Here is a 27,699-nt window from a genome sequence, read left to right on the forward strand (position 1 = left end):
ATGTCATTGAAAGTAAAAGAGAGAGACTCTGGATATTTGCCAATGAAATAGAGCTTGCCTTTCCATGTCAGTGATGGATATTGGATATGTTGAAATAAGTCTCCAACTATTATTAGAATACTAGAAGTTGTTAGTTTGAATAAGTCTCCTAGTTTTCTTAGAATATATATATATATATACACACACACTTTAGCAAGCATTCTCTTTTCTAACATTCTGGTATCAAAGTCTTTTGTAGGCTTGATAAAGCTTTTTTGTAGCTAGCTAAACTGTAAGAGAGACAGAGAAATGATGACAGTAGAAAATACATATGTGCAACCTTCACTTCCTAAGTTATGGCAAATATGATCATTGGACAATGTTGATAAAAAGTTTTTTTACGTTCAAAGGAATATTGGAGCTTAGTAGAAACTGGAATTTCAGTTGCACTAATTGAAACGACAATAATTAGGTACAACAATATCAAATTGACGAATAGAAACTTGAGGACATGAAAACGAAGAATGATCTTTTTTCAAGCCTTAGATCGTTCCATTCCCGAATTATTTCTCAAGGATGCATCCAAGGACATATAGGGCTTTGTTAAGAAGAAATACCAAGGTTCGATGCGATTTAAGCGAGCTTAATTATAGGCATTGAGGAAGGATTTTGAGATATTCCACATGAAAGCGAGAGATACCCTAAATGATTATTTTGCGTGTAATAGTAATCAGATTGCGTATATAATTCTATCAGAGTCTATTAATAACATAGTTTTATAAACAAAAGTCATATACTTATAATTCTATTAGTCATACTTCTATATACTTCTATATAGTATATCAGCATCTGATAAACTTCTATATACTTCTATTAGAGTCTACAGTAATAAGTATGTCAATGATAGACGTCTATCATTGTCTAGAAGTAATAGAAATAGAATTAATGATAGACTTTTTTATCATTGTTTAGACTTTTATCACTTATAAATAATAAACTAATAAAAAGTGAGAGTCTATTTATGATATCATCAATGATATAGAATGATAGAAGTCCATCACTAATCTACTCTTCATTCTATTACTTCTATTGTTCATAGACTTTTATTTGTTACTTAAAGTCTATCGGTAATTGTAGTCGATATAGTTGAAACAACAAACAAAAAAAAGAAAAAAAGAAAAAAAGAAGAAAATAACAGTGATAGGCTTCTATATATATTTATCAGACATAAATAATCATATATCATTGACATCAATATATAGAAGTTATCAGATGTAACAACCGCATATTATATCAAAATATATCAAAGTTTATCAACGATAGACAGTTATAGAAGTTTATCACTATCTATGATTGAAATCAAGAATTTTGTGTCTCAAACATTTTCGTGTGTGATTTTTTTAGACATTTTCTATGGGTTGAAGTAAATTTTACTATTTTTAAAATTAGTTTTAAGTTCTTTTTGTTTTTTGGACATTTTCTATGGGTTGAAAGTAAATTTTGCTATATTTGCCATTAGTGGTAAGTTTTGCTATTTTTATAATATTTTATCTTCATTTTGCTATATATGCAAAAAGCCCTATTATTAATATAAAGGTTTTGAACTTATCTAAAAAAGATGAAATGTGTATTTGTTAATTTAGGTCCCTATTGACAACTATTTAATTCTTAGCTTTTTGTTTTTAAAATTTAAGTCTATAAATATTACTTCCACCTCTAAGTTTATTTTTTTGTATCTATTTTTTACCAATAGTTTAAAAAATCAAGATAAATTTTAAAAACTAAAAAAAAAATAACTTTTTTATTTTGTTTTCAAAATTTGGCTAAAAATTTAATATTATACTTAAAAAGATGCAAATTATTGTAAAAAAAGAGAGAAAATATGTTTAATTTAAAAAAATTAAAAACAAAAAATGAAATGGTTATCAAACCTACCTTAAAATTTTTAGTGATTCGTTTACGTTTTAATAATTTTCAAAAATATCTATTGATATCGATATTCTATGATACTTCACTAGGCATTTCAGTAAAATTAATTAAAAGGAATATTTTTTTTAGGATGTTTGTGCACGAGCAATTTTTATTGAGTAACAATATAAAATCAATATATATATATATATATATTTTGTTTACACAATTTAACATGACGCCCATGGAAATGACGATATAGCGTGGCATTTCTGCGTACAGTTAGGCATTTAGACCATTCGTATTCTCCAATTTCACCTTCCAAATACCGAAAGCCAAAAAACCCATCTTGAAATTCCTTTATTTTATTTTTATGTATTCCGACATTTATGATCGTCTCCAAAACCTTCCTAAAACCCCACCACTTCTTCTTCTTCTAACCTCCAACTGTTCATTCTCATTCTCAAACCCAATCAATCTCTTCCCCTTCTGATTCATGTCAAACCCCCTAAAGCTCTTGCAAACCAATGCCTCTAACCCCAAACTCTGGATCCTGATCGGGGTCGGCGTAGCCGGAGTCGTAATTTTAGCAGAGACTCGAAGGAGGGGAAGAAATGGCAAAGTTTTGCTGAGAGAGGACTTCGGTGCTTTCATCCATCGTTTTGAGCTACAACCTTTCCCTCAGCCTCCGCCGCCTGCCGCCAGACTGCCCCTGGCCGGCCTCACTTTCGCCGTCAAGGATGTGTTCGTACTCTTCCTTTTCTCTCTCTCCGATGTTTGCATCCATATTCAGATTGAAAATTGTGATTTCTTGGTTCTTATTCTTATGTGGGTTGGTGTTTTTTTTATCGTTTGTTTTCATGGGGTTCTTTAGATTCGACGTGAAGGACTATGTGACGGGGTTTGGCAATCCGGACTGGAAGAGAACTCATGATGTTGCTGAGACGACTGATGGGGTGGTGACTCTTCTGCTCAAGAATGGGGCTGCTTGTGTTGGAAAGACTGTTATGGATGAATTCGGTTTTGGGTAAGCCTCTGTTCATGTTCTATGAGTTTACTTATTTGCCAATGTTTTTTTTCTTTTGTTGAGGTGTTGTTTGATTGTTAATTAAGGATTACTGGGGAGAACAAGCAATATGGAACTCCTACCAATCCAAAGTTGTCATCATTTGTACCTGGAGGTTCTTCTAGTGGGTCTTCTGTGGCAGTTGCAGGAGAGCTTGTTGACTTTGCTCTTGGTTAGTGTAGTTTCTATTTGTTTTCATGATGTATTGCTACATTTTGGGTGGATAGGCAATCTTATATGCAAGGTGTTTTTATGATCATTTGGCTGAGTGCTTGGATGGGATATTTGAGTCATTTGACATTTGCTATATATATTGTTTTACGAGGTCATCTTAGCAGGGTGTATTTTTTTCCCCTTTAACTAAAAAAACTTGGTTGATCAACATATAAGAATCGACATGTTGACATTTCCAAAAAAGGAAAAAAAAAAAGGAAAAGAAAGAAAAAAAGAAAAAAAAGAGAATCAACATATTCTAGCCTCGCAGGATATGGTGTTAGGGCCTATGCAGTGTACTTTATGTAAAACTAAAAGAACATTAACCTTCCAAGTCTGTTTCTGTTTATTGGTAATTAATGGGTATATATGATGATACTCACCAGTCTAGTAAGATTCAATTTGATCTCATAATGATGTAATTTCTTATTGTATAATGTTTTAGGCACTGATACGGTTGGCTGTGTCAGAATTCCAGCTTCATTTTGTGGTATATTTGCATTTCGGCCCTCACATGGAGTTGTACCAATGAATAGAGTTTTGTCGAATGCCCCGAGCTTGGATACTGTTGGTAAGTTGGTACATCGATTAAATATTAATCCTTTGACTTTTCTTTTCATTTTCTATTATGGGCTTTCTTCATTTTCTATTATGGGCTTTTCATTCATGTTTATGTTGTGTGGCATTGTTAAGGATGGTTTGCTCGTGATCCATCTATTCTACATCGTGTTGGGCATATTCTACTTAAACTGAATTCAGTAGAACCTCGAAGGATGCGCCGCCTTGTTTTTGCTGATGATCTATTTCAGCTTTCCAAAGTTCCTTTGCAAAAGACTGTTCATGTTGTTGAAAAAGCAATAGAAAATCTATCTGGCTGTAAGTTTCATGACCGTTCACCGATATTTTCTGTTGATGCTTTCAGTTATTACCTTTAAGATTTTTTTTTTTGGGTGATGATGATTCTTAACAGCACAAAGAAGTACGGAATGTCTCTGCAATGTTAAATGTAGCTTTTTGTTTCTGCAGATCAGTCTCCAAAACACATGAACTTTGGTCAGTACTTCGCTTCTAATGTCCCCAGTCTGAAAGGGTTCCTTAATCAATCACCAAACTTGCAAAAAGGAATTTCTATTTTAAAAGCTCTCTCTTCTGTTATGATTTTATTACAGAGGTAAGAACAGGTGATCCTGACTACCTAATTTTTCACTCTTCGTCTCAGCTACTTATGTTTAAAAACCTCGAGGCAATTTATAGAGTATGGACTAAGAAATATATATATGCAGGTTTATTATCCCACTATTTCTTTTTAATAAGATTGTTACCACCACATATCATGAAGCACACACAATGGATGCTGCTTGGCTTCCGACCTCATACTATTGAGGGTGACCGTCCTCTTATGCATGCATGCACCACAGTGAAATCAAAATTTGTAATTATTTATTTATTTGTTTATTTTTTTCATTTTAATCTTTAGTTTATTTTATTACCTATAGATAACTACATTTTTCTTGTGGCAAACAGAAACTATCTCATTGACATGACGGAAATAGCTACAATCCTCTTTGCATTTTTATATTCCACCTATGACCTCCTTTTGATATAAACTGTAATTAATGTATTTGAGTATGATTAAGTGTTTTTGAATAAAGAGGAACAATGCAAAGTTTACTTGATGAAATGTGTATGTTCATGCATTGCACCTAAAATTGTGCACATAATTCATGTCAAATGACGTGTTAATTTGCCATGGAAATTTGTTGCATGAAATTAAGTGATCCATTATAATTTCTCAAAATTTAGGAGAGAGCCGTGAGGTGAGAGATTGCTACAATAGGATGAACCTTGTCACTCCTTATTTTTGACCACTAAAATTATTAGGCTTCTCCATATTCCTTCGATATGTCTGTGGTGGTGCTGTGTACATTATGTATGGAATGTTCAATACCAAATAGTAGTAGAATGCACATCTTGTTTTTGGTGTACCAGTCAGGTCATCTGATGGAATATTGGAAGTGCCCTATGCAATGTCTATATCATATCGACCTAGTATGGAGGACTGTTCGGATTCCTCAATGTGACATTTTCTTTTACTGTTGAACTGTGATTGCTTCATAGTGGTGGTTGTTAAAATGCATGATGGTCGATATATGAGCCCACGTTGTATGTTTGGACATATGTTCCATCTTTTAATTATTGTTGTTTTCTTTTGGGGACCATAAACCTCTTTACTAATGAGTGTGATGTGACATGCATTTTTCAGATGTGAATTTAAAATAAATCACGAAGAATGGATTAAGTCAGTCAAACCCAAGTTAGGATCTAATGCCTCTGAAGATGTTCTTGCAGCGATTAAAACATCGTATGATGATATGAAAACTCTATACAAAGTTAGAACAGAGACGAGAATTGCACTTCAAAATTTATTAAAGGTATCCCCAATTAGTTGTTTGTACCTTGAAATGAGTGTGTAAATATGTATGTTTTGTAGAAATTCTAATAAGTTTGCTTTATAAATTATGAGGAATTCTAGAGTGTTCTTAGCTAAGAAGATTTCCCTTTTCCCTTGTGGTTTTGTGCAATTTACGGGGTCTTATTGGAGTGTTCAGCATAGGTTATTTTGTATTTACTCATCTGCCATCATCAATCTAGATTGGAAGGTATTTTTGTAACTAACCCTTGGGAGGGTTGCCTGGTCCTGACTCCCTTTGCCCCTTGGGTTGTACCTTTGGCTTAAAAAAAGAGGAAAGTTTGTTCGCGTGATCAGATTACACTATGAATTTACAAAGCCTATGGCCAAATTGCATCTTTTATCAGTAATTAGTCCTCCCATTTTGCACCAGCATATGTTGGGAATTCACTTGTGCAACAGTCTTTGAGATCTGTCTTGTAGAATCAATTTTCAAATACCCATCAGATCTTTTAAAATATGAAGGTATTTTGCATTGTAGTTGTTCACCAGCCTTCGTTATTGAGAGAAGGACAAGTGGTTCTCCTTGTGAACGCTAAGGGGAGACAATTTGTAAAATATAGTCACTTAAGCTGGTTTGTATGTTCTCTTTTCTGGAAGAGTATGCTTTTGTCCCTTACTCATTTTGATCATAGAAAGAGTGGAATTGGAAACCATAGGATGAACCATCTTTTATAAAAAGTTTAAAAATAAAGCTATGAAGAAGGCTCCCTTAAGGACCTCTTTTATCTAAGACGGTTTGTTCCATCCAATAACGGTATGGTTTGACGATTATTACTGCATCTTCCTACTGTGTTATTTTGATATCTATTGCCTCTTCCAGCCATCAAACTTTGTTGTGGCCCAAGAGGGACCCACTCCCCGAGTATAAGCTGCTGGATCTTCACAATCAGACTTGCAAAGTTGCAGCCTCTGAGCATATCTTTTGCCCTCTACAAAATGAACAAATTTTCTTTTGCACCTCATTTTTTTGGGAAGATTGCCTCTGTGAGTTGACCCCTTTTACTAGACATTCTTTCTATGCAAAAAGAACCAGTTTCCCTCCTACTTTTCTGAAGACTACATTATTTGAGGGGGAGCAAGTTAGTAGATACTTTGACCTCCCATCAACTTCCATGCACTAAAATTGCACACAAGTTGAATGCACCAGTTTCTTTGAGTAGCGTCTTAGTTAGTTCCCAAATAAGGAACTGAAAACTCATTCCCCTCAATCTTGCAAGAGTCCATAGTCGATCACTTGATTTAAGTCTGCGAGCAAGGGTAAGGTGATTGAATTGGAGGAGAGAGGAGGTGAGAGAGGAGAGGACTTGGGGAGTCAACTTAAGCAATGGGTTCAGCCTCTAATGTATGTTTTATGCTACGCAATATTCAGATTGAAGCACTGTTACATTCCAAAAACTTTCTAGTAGAATACTTTTCCACCTTAATTTTATTAGTTTTTCTAGCATCAAGCTGAAACTAATCGACTCTCTTAAAGTTTAGGGGTTACTCTTCCATTGCTCTATGGAATCGTTTAACCCTTACAGCATTTAAGGGGGACAAACTACAAAGTTTGAGTGCACATGGTAGACCATGAAAGGAAAAAGTGTTGAAAATTTTGATAAATGGACAGATAAGACACATACTAATCATGTTTGTGCATTGGAAAGTTAAAGCTGTGATGATTTAGGGCATGTTAGGGAGCGATTCTAAGATGGTTAAAATCACTTTTGTCATTTTCAAAAATCACTAGGAAACATATTTTTAATCCTTCAAAACTAACTTCGATGATATGAAAATTACATTTAAAAGTGTAAAATTTAATATTAAATTAATTTTGAGTGGTTAATAGCATGTTTTAACTTGGAGCTATCATGCTATCATTCTTTGTTGTATAGTGCCTATATGGATATATGTAACTTATCACAATATTGAATAAATTTTTTCTTGCTTTCCCCAAAGAAAAAAGGACGCATGGTTTCACTTTCACTCTGGAATTGTTGTTGGTCAGTAATTCTTATTATAACTGTTTCTGCTAAATTAATCTGTTATTTTATTATTTTTCACTCTAGGATGATGGGATATTAGTAATTCCCACAATTGCAGACCCCCCACCAAAGTTTAGTACGAAGAAGGGAATTTCTTCTGAGTTTCGTGATAGGATATTTGCGTTATCAAGCATTTCAAGCATGTCTGGTTGCTGTGAAGTAAGTTAACAATCAAGTTTCAGTTATTTTCTGTTGACAAGGCTCGAATAGTAATATGTTATTGTTATATACATCATATTGTCAGGTTGCTGTTCCACTGGGACGGCAGGACGATTGTCCCATCTCCATTTCACTCATAACATTTCATGGTGCTGATAAGTTTCTTCTGGACACTGTCCTGGATCTTTTCCCAGCTCTTCAAGAGCAAGTTGGCGTCGCTTCCAACAATTTATTGCCGTTTGCTGATACCAATGGGGACATGGATGCCTCTGAACTATTGAAAGAAAAGGTTTGTCTCAATTGTTGATGTGATTTAGAATGTCATTCTTGATAGACATGATGTAATTAATTAATTAATTAATTTTTATTTTTTATAGAAGAACTTAATTTTCATTAAAAGAAAGATGAAATAATACAGACACAAAAAAGAAAAGCCTACAAAAAGGACATGATGTAATCTAATGTAAATGGGTTCTTATTCAAGAACTCATAAGAGCCTTTTTGCTAATTTACAGTTTCTGGTTTAATTACAAGAAAATTGTTTTCTCCTTCTTTGACTTTAGAAATTAGAAATTGAGTGACTGGTAACGTTAGATGAATAAGAAAAATGCAGTAATTTCCTAGGGATCCTCAAACAGAATGTGTGAAAGCCGTAGATGTCTCTCAATGAAGGTCTCAAATTTTGATTTCAGGAAAAATAATTGAATTCTTTCGTAACTAGTTTTACTTAAGATACATTTCTCCATCCTATCTTTGCACGTGTTATAAACCCTTGACTTTACCTGCTATGAAAACATGTTTCCACCTGGTTTGTCTACTCTTTATAACTGTTATTTCAATGTTCACTTCTTTTAACCCCTTTTAAGGGCCAAATTTGTTGTGTCTTATGCATAGACTGTTTTTGTGATTATAGTCTCTTTTTTCATTTAGTTACTTCTAACTTGAATTTGAGCTTTGATATCGGAAATATTGCCAGACTTGTGTAGTTGCAGGAGCTTTTACATGAAATGAGGTTTTGTATGATAACCAACTTCATTCACACTGTTTTTTTCTAAAACATCTGGGGATGGGGATGCCTGTTTTTATTTTTCATAATAAGTCGACTAGCTTACGTATTCCAATATAATTTTGTTGTCGATTGTTAATCACTTATTTTAGTTGTACAGTTTACTAAAAGAAAAGTAATGATTTCCAGGGCAATGCAGCTTTTAAAGGAAGACAGTGGAATAAAGCTGTTAATTACTACACAGAAGCTGTTAAATTAAACGGGACAAATGCAACTTATTATTGCAACCGAGCTGCCGCGTACTTAGAGTTAGGCTGGTATGTTACCTTAAAGATTTCAATCAGTTATTTACTTATTCTACTTGGTGTGTACTGATTTCATCTATTACTTTCCACTGCATGTAGCTTTCAACAAGCTGAAGATGACTGCAGTAAAGCCATATTACTTGATAAGAAGGTAACAATCTGATTTATACATGGCTATATAGAAAAACAGCCCTACACGAAAGAAACCTAACAGTGTGCACACACACATTCATAGGAAAAAACCGAAAGAAAGCATTACAAAAAAGGCTCCAAATATTGACCATAAGAAACAAAGGATGTTACAGAACATTTTATTCACAAACGGCCAAAGGAGGAAAGTATTGTACTGTACCTAGCCATAGTCACTATCTGCACTACCTCCTAGTTTGACCACCCATCTAAATCAGACAAATGTGACCAAAGCAAAATAGGACTCTAATGGAATTTAATATTTGTTGCTGTATCAACCAGATGTGAACTAAAACTTCCTGGAGTATTTTTATTATTCCTGTTCTTGTCAGCAGCTGCTCTCTCTCTCTCTCACACAATTATTATTATAAAATCTATTCACAGGGATAGCTTCCCATGAGGATACTTTATGAACCGTATGAATCAGTTGCTAAGTCTTTGATTGAGTGGGAACCTATAAACATAATTCATTTTGGGTTGAAATACTCTGTTACTACATATGCTGAGCTGGATGCTTATCAGATCAATTTCATCTTTAGCGTTAGAGAATCTGCAATTATATGATTATATTCTTAACATTTAATTGCTTCATGCAGAATGTGAAGGCATATCTCAGACGGGGAACTGCCAGAGAGTCTCTTCTTCTCTATAAAGAAGCTATCAAAGGTGAGAGATGATTTTTTTTTCCCACTATAGGACTTCAAACGTATTTATAATCTATCTGGAGCTGCATTGTTTACATTCTAGCGCCACTCTTTCTTTGCATGTGATTGTACGTGTGCAAAATAAACAAACACTGTACACAATTGATTATAATTGTTGAATGTAATCAAGTTAAGAGAAATTATATTCACTTAATATTAGATGATTTTGTGTTTCTAGCAGAACTTTTGGCTAATTATTTAGCATTGTATTCTTTAGAACCCTGAAAATATCATGTACGGTTAAACATATTCACAATGTCTCCAGAAATATGAATACTTGACAATCTCCCTTGAAAAAGAAAACGGGGATGTGAAAATTTGTCATTAATCATTATAGACTATTAGTGGTTTGGTTTCAGAACTGTTCCCGGAATGTTTGCCTTCACAGATGTGTTCATGATTCACGTAAAATAGTCACAAGATCATTTTACGTTCGTTAGGGTTTGTGTGCATTCATATTGAAGTGTTTTTTCTGTTAATTGAAGCGTGTTTCGGTGCAAGTTCAATAAATATTTGCTTTCCTTTCTCATAATTTTTGCAGATTTCAAGCATGCTCTTGTCCTCGAACCGCAGAATAAAGTCGCAAATCTTGCGGAAAAGAGATTAAGAAAACTGATCAGTTGAGGATGCAATTCTCATATGGAAAATGAAAAAGAAAACTCCAATGATATGATCCCAAAATAAGAAAAAATGAAAAAATAAAATAATCAAAGCCAAGCTGATAGAAGCATTGTAATTGTGAATTGTCAAATGAAAGTAAAGAGTAGAGTTGGAAACGAGTCAGAGCCCAGCGGCTGCTGCCAATTTTGTCAGTATACGTGAAACTGTAGTCAACCTCATTTTGGCACAGGACTTTGTGGAATTCTTATCCCTTTGAACAGTCAGAAATTTGAATTGGAATACTGGGTGCTTGTTCTCTGTGAAATATTTTCTTTTGATCTTTTTCTAAACGTGTTTAACCCTCTAGGTTGATTGTAGAGAACTGTTAGGAGGAAGAAGACAGAAAATTTTTAAGAGACTTTGGAAGAAGTTGCAGTGTGCTCTGATGAACTGGTATTTCATTTCAAAATGTTTGGTAAAAGATATTCTTGTATTCCTATAGAAGAGGGTGCAGAAATGGATCTATTTCCAAACTTTTAGCTGCTCTGTTATTTGGTTTAAAGTTTAGTTTAGTTTCAGGTTTGTTCGGGTTCGAGGCCGAATTGTGGAAATGCCCATGTTCTGCGCTTCAACTTCACCATCATGTATTTGGGGTCCTTTGTAATGGGAATGGAGTATGCTGTGAAATTGTCCCATGTAATTTTGATATTTGGTGGAATGGAAGTTGAAACTGATTTTTTTTGTTCTTTTTCCTCTGAAGTTTGGGATTCAAAAACCAAAGGATGGAATATGACCATTCAGGGATAATAAAGAATGCAAAGCTTTAAATGTTTGTTGGAAATTGGTTTAAAGGATAGTTGACAATATTAGGATGTGGCTAATGTGGGGAGTCCGGACTCTCTTGGGATTTATGTTTTCATCGTAATCTTACGATCAGTGATCATTAAGAGTTTGTTTGATAATGTTCTCATTTCTTGTTTCTTGTTTATGTTTCTTATTTTTTAAGAAATTGACTTATTTGATAATCATTCCTGTTTCTTGTCTCTTAATTTTGAGAAATGTTTCTAAAAATAGGATTAAATTTGAGAATCTTTTAACTGTATTTTCTTTGTGTTTCTTTTCTATCTTGTTTATATCTGTCCCTAACATAAACAAAAATTGAAGCTTGGTATGTTCGCAGCAGGCGTGACCCAACTTTCTAAAAGCTCCAAGTATTGGGTTTGATTTCTTGGAAAGTCATTTCTTTTTTCTTAGTAGTCATTTCTTTCTTTCTTTCATAATACTTTTTTTTTTTTCTATATTATCTATTATATTTCTTTTATTTTTATTTTTTATTTTTTAATTTAATTTAAATAAGTATATTTAAATAGTTTTTGAACTTTAAGTTTTAAATTTTGCAATGTTTATATACTATTTTAATTTTAATTTTTTTAATTTTTATTTTTAGTACGTTTGAAACAAGTTAGAACTTTACCATTTATAAATTTTATTTATTAAAACATTCATTTAGTTCACTTTAATGTTTTACGATTACGAATTTATATAATAATATAATTTAGTTGGATTTCATGTAAGGCAAATGATTTGAATGAGAAATAATATTAGAAATCAAATTTTAGCAACACATGAATAATAGAAACAATTCTATTATTGTTATTAATTTTGCATTGGGATTTATGTGTATTTGATAATGTAAATTGTGTATTATAATTGTTTTTTTAAAAAATATTTTAATGGATGCTATATATATAATATATATATATATATATATATATATATATATATATTATTTTACATAATTAAATTATATTTAAATTGTAAAATAGAAGAAAATGTAAGAAAAAAAATACAAAAAATAAGAAACAAGAAAAGATTATAATTTTTTTTTTTTTTTCAAGAAACAAGAAACATATGGAGTTACCAAACATATGCTAGTTTCTAGTTCTTAAAAAGAAAAGAAAACAAAGAAATAAGAAACTGAAACAAAATGTTATTAAACGGATCCTAAATATACTACTTGTCTCATCTCGTCTTCTGTAAGAATTTGTCTCTCTCTTGATACATGGTCTTGGTCTCTTGATTCATCTATGCATTTCACCATCAAATCTTTTATGGTTGATTTGGTGAGTACTATTGATTGCAACGACCAATGACTTTTAGCACCTTTCTCTTCTTGGTGTCGCACATGTGTCAACAAAATGTTGAGACACAAGTTCATCCATTTTATGCATTGTCCTTTTGCATCTCGTTTTTGGCATATTATTTTTGAAGCTTTTGGGTGGTTGTTTCCATGCTCCAACAATATTTTTGGTCTTGCAATATCACTGGCTAGTCATCCTTTTGGTGTTAGAAGCTGTTTTGGTTGGCTCTTTTGCGGGCTTTCTTTGAGAATCTTTAGGGCGAGCATAGTAGGCGTCTTTTGAGTCTCTTTTTCATCTTTTGATCATTTTATGGGCACTCATTCCCTCCCGCTTATCTTATTTAATCTCCAACTGGAGGCTTTTAATGTAATCACTTTTTGGTGTTGGTTTTATTTTTTATTTTTTTATTTTTTTAAATTGTCGAAAAACAGCTTATAACCCTAGAGGTATTTTAGTAATTGTATGTACCCTAGGGCTTTCCACTAGTATTTTGTGTATCAGAATTAATAATAAAAATCAGTCTCTATCATGGTTTTTTCTCCCTGATTTAGGGTTTTCCACGTAATTCTTGTGTTCATTTCTTCCTTTTATTTTCAACATGGTATCAGAGCATGGCAATGAAACCCTAGCTGTCATCAATGGAGCTCCAATCGTGGACATGAAAGTTGTCATTCAAGTGGCTGTAAAGGAGTACCTTCAAGCTACCCTTCAGCAGCTGATCCCAACCACCGTAGTCATCTAGCCGCCATCGATAGATGAGACATTCTAGACCAAAGCCGCTGTCAATGGTCAAAGACGCTCGATTCAACCGCTGCAGGGAGTGTTGTCGACGTCGTTCCAGACCGAGGGCTCGTTCGACGGCCAGAGATGCGGGATTGGACCAAGTCGCACCATTGGGATGCTGAAAAACCCTTTGTCTGCGTCGATCATGCCGCACGAGCTGATCACCTCTGTCTCTGTCCAACCTCAGTCATTTCGAGCGTCGATCCGAGCAAATGACCTGACACAGCCAACCGCTCCTGTCTCTGTTCAACCACAGCTGCTTCGAGTGTCGATCCGAGCAAATAATCCGATTCAGCCTCCGTTCATGATTCCTCCACCCGGCGGCTCGATTCCAGCATACACAGCTAGTTCTTCCCATAACCAGTCGTCAGTCGAATGTTCCTTTCCAACCACGCCAAATCATGGTGGTTCGGCCCAATACCCTGATGATGTCTGATGACGGTTGACATATCTCTGAATACAGATTTTAGATTTAGAAACGACTCTTGGCACAAACCCTCAACCATATTTCTCGGCTAACATACCAGTATACTTTGAAAACCCGATAAATTCTTTCCCTATTTTACCCACTACAAATATCCCTGCCTAGGTTTCTCTCAGTAGACAGTATGACTAGCTTGAGTATGGTTGGAGTCAGTACTATCGCCCAGTCAGGCAATATCCAGTCTTTTGTTCTTATTAGTATTAACGGTAAAAAATCTTCTTAGATTGTTGACTCAGGGCAACAGATAATCTTACTGTACCTTTGATCAATTTCTCTCATATTATCCAAGTGCAGATAACGAATGAATTAGGATTGCAGATGGGTTGTTCGCACCTATTGCAGGAAAAGGGTATTTATCTTTGTTTAAGGGTTTGGTTTTGTGGGATGTTTTGCATGTTCCTAAAATTTCATATTATTTGTTATCCATCAGTAAGATTACAAGAGATCTGAATTGTCAGGCAGTATGTTCACCCGACTCTGTTTTATTTCAGGATCTGAGCTCAGAGATGACGATTGACACTGCCCGACATGATAGGGGACTCTACTTTCTGATTGATGATGCTTCCTCTAGGAATGATTATAGGACTAGCCTTGTCTCCTTAAATTTTTCTAACTCTGAGAATGATTTTCTGTTCCGGTATTACCACTTAGGACATCCAAACTTTCAATACATGAAATCTTATTTCCACATTTATTTTGCAATATTAATATGTCTTCTTTAAATTGTGAAGTGTGTATTCGTGCCAAACAGAGTCGTGTCTCCTTCCACTCAGCCAATATAAACCATCCAAACCCTTCACCTTAGTCCACAATGATGTTTGGGGTCCTTCACCAACCACAACCTCCTTAGGGAAATGCTGGTTTGTCACTTTTATAGATGACCACACTTGGCTTACTTGAGTTTTTCTTCTCATTGATAAGTCCGAGGTGTTATCTGTATTCCATCAATTCTATGCCATTGTTGAAACCCAGTTTAATGCCAGGATTGGTATTTTGAGAATTCACAATGGGCGAAAATTCTTTAATGCTTCCTTCCAGGAGTTCCTTGCATCCAAAGAAATTGTCCATCAGAGTTCGTGTGCCTACACTCTCCAGCAAAATAGGGTAGTCGAAAGGAAAAATCGTCATTTGGTGGAAGTTGCCAGGTCCTTAATGCTATCCACATCACTTCCGTCTTACCTATGGGGTGATGCCATCCTTACTGCTGCTCACTTAATCAATTGAATGCCTTCCCGAGTCCTCAACTTTCAAAACCACCCATTAGACTGTTTGAAAGAGTCCTAGCCTACTACTCGTTTAGTCTCCGATGTACCATTTCGAGTTTTTGGCTGTGTTGCCTTTGTTCCCTCCCATGGTCCAAACCACACAAAATTTGCCCTCCGTGCTAAAAAATGCGCCTTTGTTGGGTATTTACTCCATCAATGTGGGTATAAATGTTACCACCCATCCTCTCGCAAATATTTTGTTTCCATGGATATCACCTTCCTTGAGGATCAGCCTTTCTTCCTTATTAGCCATCTTTAGGGGGAGACATTTAGTGAAAAGGCTAACTGGTCCACATATACAATTCCCTTGGAGTCATCTCCTATTCCTGAACATGTCGGTCCTATCCTCCCTACCAATCAAGTCCCATGGATAACATACTATAGGAAGAATCTCAGGAAGGAAGCAGCGTCACCTGTTGCATCTCTGGCTCCGGTCCATGAGTCAAACCCAACATCAGGTACGTGTATTCCTGAAATAAATGAGATTGATACTTGTATTGAGACTAACGAGTGCAGAGAGGAAAAAAGAGGAAAAGGTGCTGACAGCACCACTATAGCAGATGGGAAGACGACAATGAATAACGATTCAGACACAGCTCTAGAAAATGCGAGTGATACTAGAGATAATGGTGAAAAGGTGGTGATTTCTGAAGATGAAACCCAGACAGAGGAGACTAGTGATCACAGTGGAAATTTTGACAGTCTGAAGGAGTATGATACTTCTCTTGATCTTTCAATAGCCCTGAGGAAAGGTATTTGGTCATGTACAAGGTACCCTATGTATAGTTACATGACATACAGTAATCTGTCATCTGAATTTAAGGCCTTTACCACTAGTTTAGATACAGGGGTGATACCAAGTAACATATAGGAAACAATGGGAACTGAAGTTTGAAAGGCTGCTGTTACGGAGGAGATGAGGGCTCTGGAGAAAAATGGAACGTGGGACCAGGTGATCATACCCAAAGGGTACAAGACAGTTGGATGCAAATGGATTTTTACTATAAAGTACAAGTCAGATGAGACTGTTGATCGGTACAAGGCCAGGTTAGTTGCCAAAGGGTTTACTCAAACCTTTGGGGTAGATTACTCCAAGACATTCTCTCCCGTAGCTAAACTCAATACTATCCGAGTATTGCTATCAGTTGCAGTTAACAGAGATTGGCCTCTGCATCAACTGGATGTAAAGAATGTCTTTCTCAATAGAGAACTTGAGGAGGAAGTCTACATGAATCCTCCTCCCAGATTTGAAGATCAGTTCAAACAACGAGTTTGCCGGCTGAGAAAGTTGCTATATGGGTTGAAATAGTATCCAAGAACCTGATTTGATAGATTTTCCATCATTGTCAAAGGACAAGGGTATACCCAAGGGCACTCAGATCACACACTTTTTACAAAGAAGTCAACTTCAGGGAAGGTTGCAGTTCTCATTGTGTACGTTGACGATATTGTGCTCTCCGGTGATGATGATGATGAAATTGTGAAACTCAAAGCAAAGATGGCCAAAGAATTTGAAATTAAAGACCTTGGGAAGTTAAGATACTTTCTCAGAATGGAAGTAGCCCGGTCAAGGGATGGAATCTCAGTGTCCCAACAAAAATACACAGTTGATCTCTTAACGGAAATAGGAATGATCGGGTGCAAACCTGCTAACACATCAGTTGAATATAATACAAAGCTCAGCAATACTAGTAACAGTGTCCCAGTCAATAAAGAAAAGTATCAGCGGTTAGTTGAAAAATTGATATACTTATCTCATATGAGATCCGATATTTCATATGCAGTAAGTGTTGTCAATCAGTTTATGCAGGCCCCTTATGAGGAACACATGACATCAGTTGAACGCATCCTGCGATATCTGAAAAGTACACCAGGTAAGGAGTTAATGTTGAAGAAGTCTGATAAATGTTGCATTGAAGCCTACACTGATTCTGATTGGGCAGGGTCTGTTATTGATAGAAAATCAACATCTGGGTATTGCATATTTGTTTGGGGTAATTTGGTGACCTAGAGGAGCAAGAAACAGGGAGTTGTGGCCATAAGTAGTGCGGAAGCTGAGTATCGGGCTATGAGTTTAGGATATGTGAAGAAATCTGGTTGATGAAAGTGTTGTCAGATCTTCATCAAGACAATGAGCTCCCAATGAAATTGTTCTGTGATAATAAGGCGACAATAAGAATTGGAAATAATCATGTACAGCATGACAGAACAAAATACGTTGAGATCGACCGACACTTCATCAAGGAAAGACTTGACAACGGAAGTATATGTATTCCTTATGTTCTCTCAAATCAGCAAATTGCAGATGTGCCCACAAAAGGGTTACTGAGACAAAGTTTTGATTACTGTATCAGAAAGTTGGGCCTTATTGATATTTATGCTCCAATTTGAGGGGAGTGTTGAAAAACAGCTTGCAACCATAGGGGTATTTTAGTAATTGTATGTACCCTAGGGCTTCTCACTAGTCTTTTTATTTGGCCTATTCTCTTGTATTTTGTGTATCAGAATTAATAATAAAAATCAGTCTCTATTGTGGTTTTTTCTCCCTGATTTAGGGTTTTCCACGTAATTCTTGTGTTCCTTTTTTCCTTTTATTTTCAACATAAATTATTTCAATCATCAATGAAATGTTTCTATTGCTAAAAAAAAAAAAAAAAGATGACAATAATAGTATGTGGCTTTTAGAGTTAGTTAAACATCTCCTTTCACAACTTGATGAAGGGATAGTTACTTGTGCTCATTATTTGGAAAGAAAAAGTAAAACCGAAAGAAATGCAGTTACAATGTAAAAAGTAAATACTCTGACCTTTGAGAGAGTTAACTTTTCTCTCTAAACAATTTCAAATTATTGTTTTGGAATTTACATTTAGATTTAGTAGGAAAAACCAAAAGAAATTCAATTACAATGTAAATATTTTCTTGTGTACATCGAACACCTCTGATGATGAGAGTTGGGGTTCCTGCAAAATATCAAAAAGAAAGTTAATATTTTTCCTTCCAAACTTAAGAAGAGGGCGAGTCGATTTTAATATAAAATTATTTAAACCCTAAATTTGAATAAATTATACAATTAATAACTCGATTCTTCAAAGATTTGTGACTATCGTTTCGAGGGTTCTTAATTATTTTATTGTATGTATTAATTCTAATTCAACGTGTTGCATTTATTGAGCATTTTCTTGCATCCATACTGAATTTTTTAATTTATACATGAGTTCAAATACTTTTAAGACGACAAAAAGCATCGGAAAAAGTAAGAAAAGCATCTTTTTTTTTTTTTTTTTTCTGACACTATTTCAACTATCGACTGAAGCTTGGCAAAGTTTCGTTGAAAAAGGATTATACCGACGTTAAAACAGATTGAATATACTTATTAAAGTTTAAAGTTAGAACAGACGGATTCATAGAGTAAAACGTAAATAAAGAAAAGAAAATGAAAGGGAAGAGGAAAGAGTAATAATAATGAGTAAATGACCTGAATTTGTTTATATCGAAGCAATTTTCTGAAAAAAGAACATGAGAAACAGCCTTGTTTGTTGGCCCTTTGAACAGCATCTTGCATGTACTCAAGCAAGCGTCCGTACGTCAAGTTTGCAAAAGTCTTGACCAAATGAATCATAATGAATGTCATTGCTCCATTCATTGACTTTCCTGTTAATATCTGCATTATCATTCCCATTATCAACTTCTAAAACTTCTTCCATCTCTATTAATATTATACCACCAACATTTATTTATTTATTTATTTTAATACAATCATCTTTACAAATATTTATAAATCGTCTTTTACGGAGTTCAAATCTCATTTTGATCAATAAACTTTCATGAAGTTATTCTGTTTTATTCTCTCTATAACTATTTTAGTCCATAAACTCTCAAGAGAACAATCATTTTTCGTCTTTAGCTTTCGTGTAATGTACCAAGCTATTTAAAATAAGAATAGTCGTTGAAACGTCTGTCAATTAATATTTACTAATTAGGTAGCATATCGTAGAGTCAGTTTAGAATGACTATATGTTGGAAATGCAACCAAAATTTTAAATTGGTTAGATAAGAAGAATATTATTGCTATAAAGAAGAATATTATTGCTATATAAGTGAGGACAACTATGTCCATCGATAAGAAGAATTTTGGATGAAACCAAAAGCAAAAACACTCATGATCTAGGGTCATTTTTATGTCTATATATTTGGAGGGTTGTTATTTACGATAAGTGATAGTCATCGTGTTTGAAGGGAGGATTTTTGGGAATTCGTTTAATATTTTGAAAGTTTATGAATCTGGTAGACATAAAATTTAAAAATTGACAACTTATTAGATATTTAATAAAGCTTAGGAACGATTTATTAAACATGAACCCGAAAGTAAAAGTTCAACTAATAATTATAGATAGAACTTAGAAGATAATGAAAGATGTGTGTAGTCTTACAGAAGTATCAGCAGCAAATTGATCATCTCCACAAGCACTCAAAGAAATTGCCAGTCCACCACTAGTCGCCTTCCTTGCTCCCGACGGCGGTCTATTGTCCAGCCAATCATCCCTTCCACCACAAAAAAACCCCCAACCCAGAATAAGAATCTTAATTTTTTTTTAAAAAAAGGAAAATAAAGAGTAATTGAAACCTGTTGAGGTCGTAAACATAGGCGAGATCGAGAATTGTTCCGCTATGACAGGCATCGACAATGGCGTGGAGGACGACACCCTTCTTTAGAGGGGAAACAATGGTGGCATTGATCTCATTGTCGCTTATCATCCCTTCCTCCATGAAGTCAACAGGACATATGGTCTCGTCGTAGCCATCGAGCTCGTCCATCTCGAAATCTGGCTGTCGTAATCCATGGCCGGAGAAGTAGAATACGAGGCTTTCGCCGCCAGTGCAACCTTCCACTAGCCATTTTAGACTGCTTTGGATGTTCTTCTTTGTTGGTAGTCGCTCTGGCATTGCTTCGTCCTCTGTATTATTGGATTAGTGAGAATATTAAATTTTCATCGACATTTCCATTATATCATAAAATAATAGTGAAAAAATGTATAAAGTCCTTCACGTTAAGTTTTTGCCACTCAAAGAGTGCTCTGTAAGTTGAATATTTAGGTCAAACTATATCTTATGAAAAATTTAATATTGATTTTTTAAAAAATATAATTGTGGATAAGAGAACTTGAACTACAAACTTCGTGGTCACTAATATATTCGTATGCCACTTTGATAATTTAATATTGAATTTACAAAATTCACAGTTTGCAAATAAGTTTTTATTTTTATTTTTTTTAGTTAAATAATTATAAAGATGAGAGATCAAACTATCAACATTTGAAATGATAAATGATATCTTATATATCTATTAACTTATGCTCTGTTTTTACTCGAGCATAATATGTAAACCATTAAAATGGAGACCGTTTTAATCAAACCTAAATGGAAAACTAAATAAAAGATTATAAATCAACGTAACTCAAATAATTATGAAACTTTCTGTTTATTATTCTTGGCTAGAATTATTAATTTAGATTTGTCAAAGTTAACCTAATTCAACAGTAATTGACATGTATTTTTTTTTTTTTTTAAGTCGGAGATTCAAATCTCCATACCCCATGTTTTTGTACAAAAAAAATTAATAAGTTAGGTTCAAAATAAAATTCATTAATCTAATACAAGTTCTTTTTTATTTTTGCTTTTGCATTTTTTAGTTCAAATCTCCGACATTTTGGTTGAGAGCATATACCTTAATCAAGTTGAGCTATACTCAAGTTAAATAATTTAGTACAAGTCAACACCATATTAGCAAAATCCTCATCCACATTTGGGATACGAGAATAATCACTTATGAAAATCGATATTTACGAAGTTCTTTTCTAAATAAACTTAGGTTATCATAACTTTTAGACCAAATACTAGATTTGTATTAGTACATGTGACTTGTAATATTCAAGATCAAGTTTGCATAATACACAACCACAATTTTTTCTCGAGAAAGAAAAATGCAAACACAAGGGTTCAACAAAAACTAAAAGAGAAGTTATGGTGATTAAAATATAAACTTGATGGTATTAGAACTGTAATGAAACAAGTAGTAAAAGTTAAGAGGATAAATATATACCCCTTTAGACCTAAAAATAAGTGAATAATTTATAAGTATTTCAATCGCACTTGTTCGGTTTAAAACTAAAATATCTCTAGTTGATTTACGGATCAAAGTAGTATATTCTTTTGTTTTCAAATGTAGAATAACGAATCAACTTATTTATAAATATAATAAAATATTATCGTTTATGTAGACAATGACAGACATCTATTTATGTTTGTAATTGACACTGATGGTATTTATCACTGACATTGATAGATGTTTATCAGTATTTATCATTATATATCACTGATAGACAATGATGTTTTGCTATATTTAAAAATACTTTCAACAGTTTTGCATTTAAAATAGTTATCATATAATAAAAATAATGATGATGAGAACGATGAACCCATATTATTTTAATAAAAAAAAAAAATGCTTACATGACACATAATAAATAGAAGTATCATATTCTAAATTATAGATGACTTTGGGAGGAGGGGAAAGTATTTTCAACCTTTAAAATTATTTTTCTAAATTTTACTAATTAATCAAAAGTAAGGTTGAAAGCTTTAAAGAAATTTCAAAATAAAGTATTCTTCCAAAATTCCCCTCAAAAGTACTCACCATCAATAATTAAGTATATATCCCTAAACTTTTCGAGTTTATCCCTTTAATCTCTAAATTATTAATTATATCAATTAAATTTTTTAATTTTTTTTTGGGAGTGAATCAATTTAGATTCTGAGTTAAATATTTTGTTTTAAAATCAATTTATGAATAATTTTCATATGTATACTTTTTTTTAAAAGCATATATTAATATGATATTAAAAAAAATGTTAAAATTAAATGGATAGTAATAATTTTTCATTAATATTAGTAATTTTTCATCTTCTTAAGAATTCTGCCATAATTTTGATTTTGCTTGTTTGGTAGGACTTTGGTATGAACAATAATTTTACTCGATGATAATCATTTTAAGTTAATTATAAATGGAATACAATGAAAATAGTTATAAATTATTAATAGATGGTCTTAAGTTTACCGTCTAAATTGATTTATAAAAATTCATGTTTTAAAAGTTACAATTATTAGTTTAAAATTTTAAGTGATACAACAAAAATTTGGAAGATATAAATTGATTTTTTTTTTCAATAATTAATTATAAGTTTGAAAGTTTTTATTTTGATCTCTAAACTCTCAAGAGGTCATTTTCATAAATTTGGTACCAAACAAAAGAAGTCATAGGTACCCTTCATAATAGGAAACCGAAATATTTACAAATAATAGCAAAATATTACAATTTATCAATGATAGACTAATGTATGTGTCTATCATGATAGAAATAGACGCAAATAGTAGTTTATTGTGATTTATCATAGATAGACAGTAAAATTTTGTTATATTTATAAATATTTTGGTTCATTTTTCTATACTGGAAAACAACCCAATAATAATGATTCTTTTTTGTTTTTCTATTAAAAAGAAAGAAAATAAAATGATCAATCACACCAAACATTTTATTTTTGTTTGAATTCTTGAAAAATTTGTTCCTTAAAATCCACAAAACAAGATATACAAAATCATGAAACAAAAATTATCACCAAAAGAAATGATTAAATGAGAAGTAATAAATTTAGAAGAGAAGAAAGAAGAAATATAACCTGTAAGAATACGAATGTTTTGCTTGGAATATCCAAAATGATTGATCAACAAATCTTGCATATTAAGAACATCATTCACAGTCCCATGTAGCCTATGTTTCCAGTTCTTGTAGGTCACTCCACAGAGGAGAGCACGCTTCGTCCGCCGACCGTCGGAGGAGGCAGACGAGAGGTTTCTCTTCAGAGACGGCGATGGCCAGAGAGCCATTATTTCCTGTCTCGATTCAGCATCTCGACTCGAGTTTAGTCTCCTTCGAAATGCCCCGGCACCCGAGGAGGAGGAGGAGGAGGAAGGTTTGAAGGACTCATTGCATTTGCATTTGAAGCCATTGATTTTTGTGTGGTTCTTGATGATCTTGCAACAGCAATATTCACTTTTGGTATCCATTTTTATGCCCTTTCCTCAACCCAAAGGGGTGAAGAAACAGAGAATATATAAAAGTCTCAAGTGCATGTTTGGGAACAAATTCAGGAAAAAGAATCTCATAATATAAAAAAATATTCACATTTTATTTTGGTTATTATTCTTCAACTTTTTTCAGTTTACATTGTTTATTCTATTTTGCTTCTTCACTTTTAAATTAACTTGCATATTAATGCAACATAAACGATGATTGATTAGAAGATATGTGTTTTTATTATTTTCATTGACACTTTTTTTTTTTTTTTTTTAAAATGAAAATTTAATGAGAGTTAAGATTGCAACACTTATAAAACCGATATAAAAGCAATTAAATAAATTTTTGGAAAATATAACCACTTATATTCATATATTTTATTTCATAAGTTGTATCAATTTAAATAATGAATTAATAATTGTCTCAATAATTTAAACCAAACAGTTTTGTATGTGTATCAATTTTTACACTCTTCATTATATTTCATTGGGAAAATCTCGTGAAAAACTCATAATATATCAATTAAACCTTTTATAAATGGATCAATTTAGACTTTTACTTGCAATTTTATTTGAGAATCTTAGACTTATGAAAATTTTGAGGTTTAACTGACTTAAACCATAAGTTTTACATGTTATTAATCGGAATCTAGAGGAGTGTGTTAATTAATACATTTGCAAAAGTTCAAATTTAAATTGATAGAATATAAATTAATATTTTTCCTAATTTTTTTTTCTCAAAACTACTTTAGCTATTACAGTGTAACTTTATATAAACAAATTTAAATTAATTGAATTCATTGTTGTGATGGAAAGATATGTCTATGCAGGCGAATCGTATGTGTTCTAGATTACATAAAAGGTATACAATTGTGTCCAAGTCATCAATATAGAATTCTGTCCAAGTCATCCATAGAAAATTAATTAGAAGGATTAAATTGTTTTTTTAATGATTTGTTGGAAAAAAAAGGCCGATTTCAAATATAGAAAAATAAACCAAAATACATAAAAATATAGCAAAATTTCAAAATCTATCAATGACAAACACTGATAGGCTTCAATTAGTATCTATCAGTGACATTGATAAACACTAATAGAAGTCTATCAGTATTTATCATTGATAGATTCTAAAATTTTGCTATATTTTGTAAATATGTTCAGCAGTTTTGTCACTTGAAATAACTTTTTGAAAAAAATTCTTAAAGAAAACAATAAAACTAGAACACACAAGAATTTATGTAGAAAGCTTTAAACTCGGAGAAAAATAACGACCCATAGAAAAAGAAATCCACTATATGAAAAATGGTTATAATCATATAAATAATTCTCTCTCGGATCCCACTTAGAAAATTATTCTTTTAGAGTTTTCGTACCACTCACACCCTTTTCCTCCTCTCAAACTAGAGAATGCAAAAAGAAAATTTAACTGGAGTTAGACATCCAAGCTTAATTAAAGTACTTCTAACTAGAACAATTTTATATGAAAGACATAAGCTCCTTTGACAGTGCTCGGAGCTCATCACTCTCTTAAACCTTTCCGATGTGAGACAACTACTCTTTTAATATTTTGTCGTCAACAAAAAAAAAAAAAGAAAAATTTTCCTTGACAAGATATTTAAAGAATCCACAACTTCTATTGCATCCATTGTTTTTACTGACAATCATAATTCTCGATTCAAAGTACTATAACATACTGAACATGATAAGAGGTCATTTTCGTGGCTATGACATCTAAGATTCCCATGGAGTAGACATTTATCTTACAACGTTTTTGTTTTACGGTAATGCACGATACTATAAGAGGTCATTTTCGTGGCTATGACATCTAAGATTCCCATGGAGTAGACATTTATCTTACAACGTTTTTGTTTTACGGTAATGCAAGATACAATTGGAGATTCTTGGCATCCTAAGACACCATCATGGAGGGCATCTAGATTGTGCGGGATGTTTTTCTAAAACATGAGTTTTTTGGATTCCCATGTTGAGGGCATCATCTTTTTACTTTTCTACCTTTTTTCTTTATATATATATACTTTCTTTACTTGCATTTTATTACCAAAATAAATACTATATCAATGATATACATCACTTGCTAGCTTTTTGGTTATATCGTATTTGTCTTTCTTCTTCTTCTTTTTTTTTTTTTGAAAGATATTCGAATTCAAATTCAAATTAATATTTATTTATAAGAAATCTTAAATTAATATATATTATTTTTTTGAAAAAATAAATATAAAAATAATATAAACTATATTAGTTTAAAAAGATCAAATTCTCAAATTAATAAAAATAAAAATGTTATATAAATTAAAATTACATTAAATTAATTATAAATTAATAATAGCCACAAGGACATTCTTTTGTATACTAAAAAACTAGAGAATAAAACAAGAGAATTTAACTAAAATTAACACATTTAAATTTTTTTAACTGGGACAATTTGAAACAAAAGTCATAGGCTCTTTTTATAGTGTTTGGATCCTTTATTTCCTTGAACCTTTTCCATGTGGGATAAACACTCTTCTAAGATTTTGCTAAAAACCAACATAAGTAAGGCGGCTCCGTTTGGTGGCTTTTCATATTTTGTTTTTCGGGTTCTTGAAATTTATGCTTTGTTTCCTTCCAACTTCTCTATTATAATTTTTATTTAAATAAACACTTGAATTCTTAGTTAAATACTAAAAACAAAAACAAGTTTTTGAAAACCACAATTTTAAGTTTCTAAAACATCATTTAATTTTTGAAAACATGAGTAGAAAATGGATAACTAACACATCAATTTCTAGGTGAAATTAGTATTTATAAGTTTAATTCTAAAAAACAAAAACAAAAAATAAAATAGTTATCATATGAGACCTAATGTTCAGGATTGAAACAAAATAAATACGAAACTTAAGTGCTAAAATAAAAAAAAAAACCTATAAATTTGAAAGTACCATAAAAAGCTATATTCTTAAGGAGCTAGCTAGCTACCTCCCTATCGAATTTTACAATAAAAAATCACGATCAAGTGTATTTATTTCACAAAAATGTGTTAAGATTTAAGAATAATGTAAAGATTCTAATACATCCAATGAAAAAAACATAGAGAACTTTTGACGGTTAAGTTTTTGTTTCGAATTTAACATGTGATGGTGAGAATTTGAACCTTTTATGTTACATTTATTAGTCAAAGATATATTTACTTAAGTTATTGCTTTAATTGATTTTTTTGTGATTAATTGATGTCTTATAAAACAATGGAATAAATTATTTATAGTGCACATCTTTTACATTATATACACAATTGTGTTAAAAGGAAAAAAACGTTCAACACAAAAACATTTTTTAAGATTTAATTTTCAAGAAAAAAAATGTGCCATAAAAATATTCTCTCAATAATGAGAGAATAAACATAAATTTCATATATTGGGGGTATTTTTTTATTTGAAAATATAGATAATCAGAATCTTTACATGCTTAAAATTATAGATGACCGATATTATACGTATCTGATATCTTTAGATAATCATATGTTTATTTTGTAAGATTTCTACTCGTGAATGTGTTAAACTTACATAATGCTCCAAGAATGTCCTTGCAACTATTCATTAGTTTATAATCAATTTAATATAATTTGAACTTATATAACATATTGTTTTTGTTAACTTACATTTCTTTGTAAAATAATATAGTTTATATTATTTTGTATTGTTATTCTCAGCAAAATAATATAAATTAATTTAATATTTGTAAATAAAATAAATTTAAATTTGAATATCTTACTAAAATATAAAAACAACTATTGTTAATTTACATTTTAATATTAAAATAAATACTGTCAACACGGATTGGGTTAGATTGAGTTATTGAGTTATAACTTATTTTTTTCTTTTTAATTAAAAATATGTAAAGATATTTACAACTGTTGAATGAGAAATTTTGGACCAATCACAAGTCACTATGTCGTTTGCTAAATTAACGACGAATTTCTAAATCATTGATTTTGGGTCCAATTAGAAGTTGACACATGTCCCGAATTGAATTGAAGACAAGTTTTGATGACGTCACGTGAATGAATCAGATGAGATTAAATTGATCCAATTTGATATTACTATTTGGGCTTAAAGTCCAAACTACAAAAAAAAGTTGAATTGAACCCAAATTCCAGATTAGACCCAAAACCAACTAATTGGGCCCAAGGATCAGGCCCATGGACAAATCAAGCCCACGAAGCCCACCGGAGAACTCTATAAATAGAGAAGTTCTCTTCATTTGTAAAGGCAGC

At 32.4% G+C, this 27,699-nt stretch overlaps 2 protein-coding genes across 2 annotated transcripts; one reads left to right on the forward strand and one right to left on the reverse strand.

Moving 5' to 3' along the window:
- The first annotated feature begins 2,089 nt into the window (after nt 1-2,089).
- TOC64-V (translocon at the outer membrane of chloroplasts 64-V) lies at nt 2,090-11,467 on the forward strand. The gene is made up of 13 exons (XM_039032456.2): nt 2,090-2,631; nt 2,762-2,914; nt 3,001-3,125; nt 3,612-3,737; nt 3,860-4,042; nt 4,193-4,337; nt 5,430-5,598; nt 7,688-7,822; nt 7,908-8,111; nt 9,018-9,145; nt 9,233-9,284; nt 9,919-9,988; nt 10,568-11,467. Exons 1-13 carry the CDS (start codon nt 2,384-2,386, stop codon nt 10,648-10,650), a joined length of 1,821 nt encoding a protein of 606 aa, XP_038888384.2. The 5' UTR covers nt 2,090-2,383; the 3' UTR covers nt 10,651-11,467.
- Nucleotides 11,468-17,986: 6,519 nt separating this feature from the next.
- On the reverse strand, nt 17,987-23,517 carry LOC120078623 (metacaspase-1-like). Its single transcript, XM_039032911.2, has 5 exons — nt 23,033-23,517; nt 19,924-20,254; nt 19,730-19,841; nt 18,775-18,960; nt 17,987-18,259 (listed from the first exon to the last, which is right to left on the reverse strand). Exons 1-5 carry the CDS (start codon nt 23,418-23,420, stop codon nt 18,200-18,202), a joined length of 1,077 nt encoding a protein of 358 aa, XP_038888839.2. The 5' UTR covers nt 23,421-23,517; the 3' UTR covers nt 17,987-18,199.
- Between the last annotated feature and the right edge of the window lie 4,182 nt (nt 23,518-27,699).

Source organism: Benincasa hispida, chromosome 5 (assembly GCF_027475165.1).
Source record: "Benincasa hispida cultivar pf3 chromosome 5, pf3_genome.v1.1, whole genome shotgun sequence".
Lineage (NCBI taxonomy): Eukaryota > Viridiplantae > Streptophyta > Magnoliopsida > Cucurbitales > Cucurbitaceae > Benincasa > Benincasa hispida.

Bases quoted from the DNA above. Each gene is read 5' to 3' on its own strand.
- TOC64-V (XM_039032456.2), top strand. From the start codon at position 2,384: ATGTCAAACCCCCTAAAGCTCTTGCAAACCAATGCCTCTAACCCCAAA. The intron at 3,126-3,611 runs GTTAGTGTAGTT...ATAATGTTTTAG, and splicing joins GCTTGTTGACTTTGCTCTTG to GCACTGATACGGTTGGCTGT. The intron at 9,989-10,567 runs GTGAGAGATGAT...TAATTTTTGCAG, and splicing joins CTATAAAGAAGCTATCAAAG to ATTTCAAGCATGCTCTTGTC.
- LOC120078623 (XM_039032911.2), bottom strand. From the start codon at position 23,420: ATGGATACCAAAAGTGAATATTGCTGTTGCAAGATCATCAAGAACCAC. The intron at 20,255-23,032 runs GTTATATTTCTT...CCAATAATACAG, and splicing joins AAACATTCGTATTCTTACAG to AGGACGAAGCAATGCCAGAG. The intron at 18,260-18,774 runs GTCATTTACTCA...GATATTTTGCAG, and splicing joins TTCGATATAAACAAATTCAG to GAACCCCAACTCTCATCATC.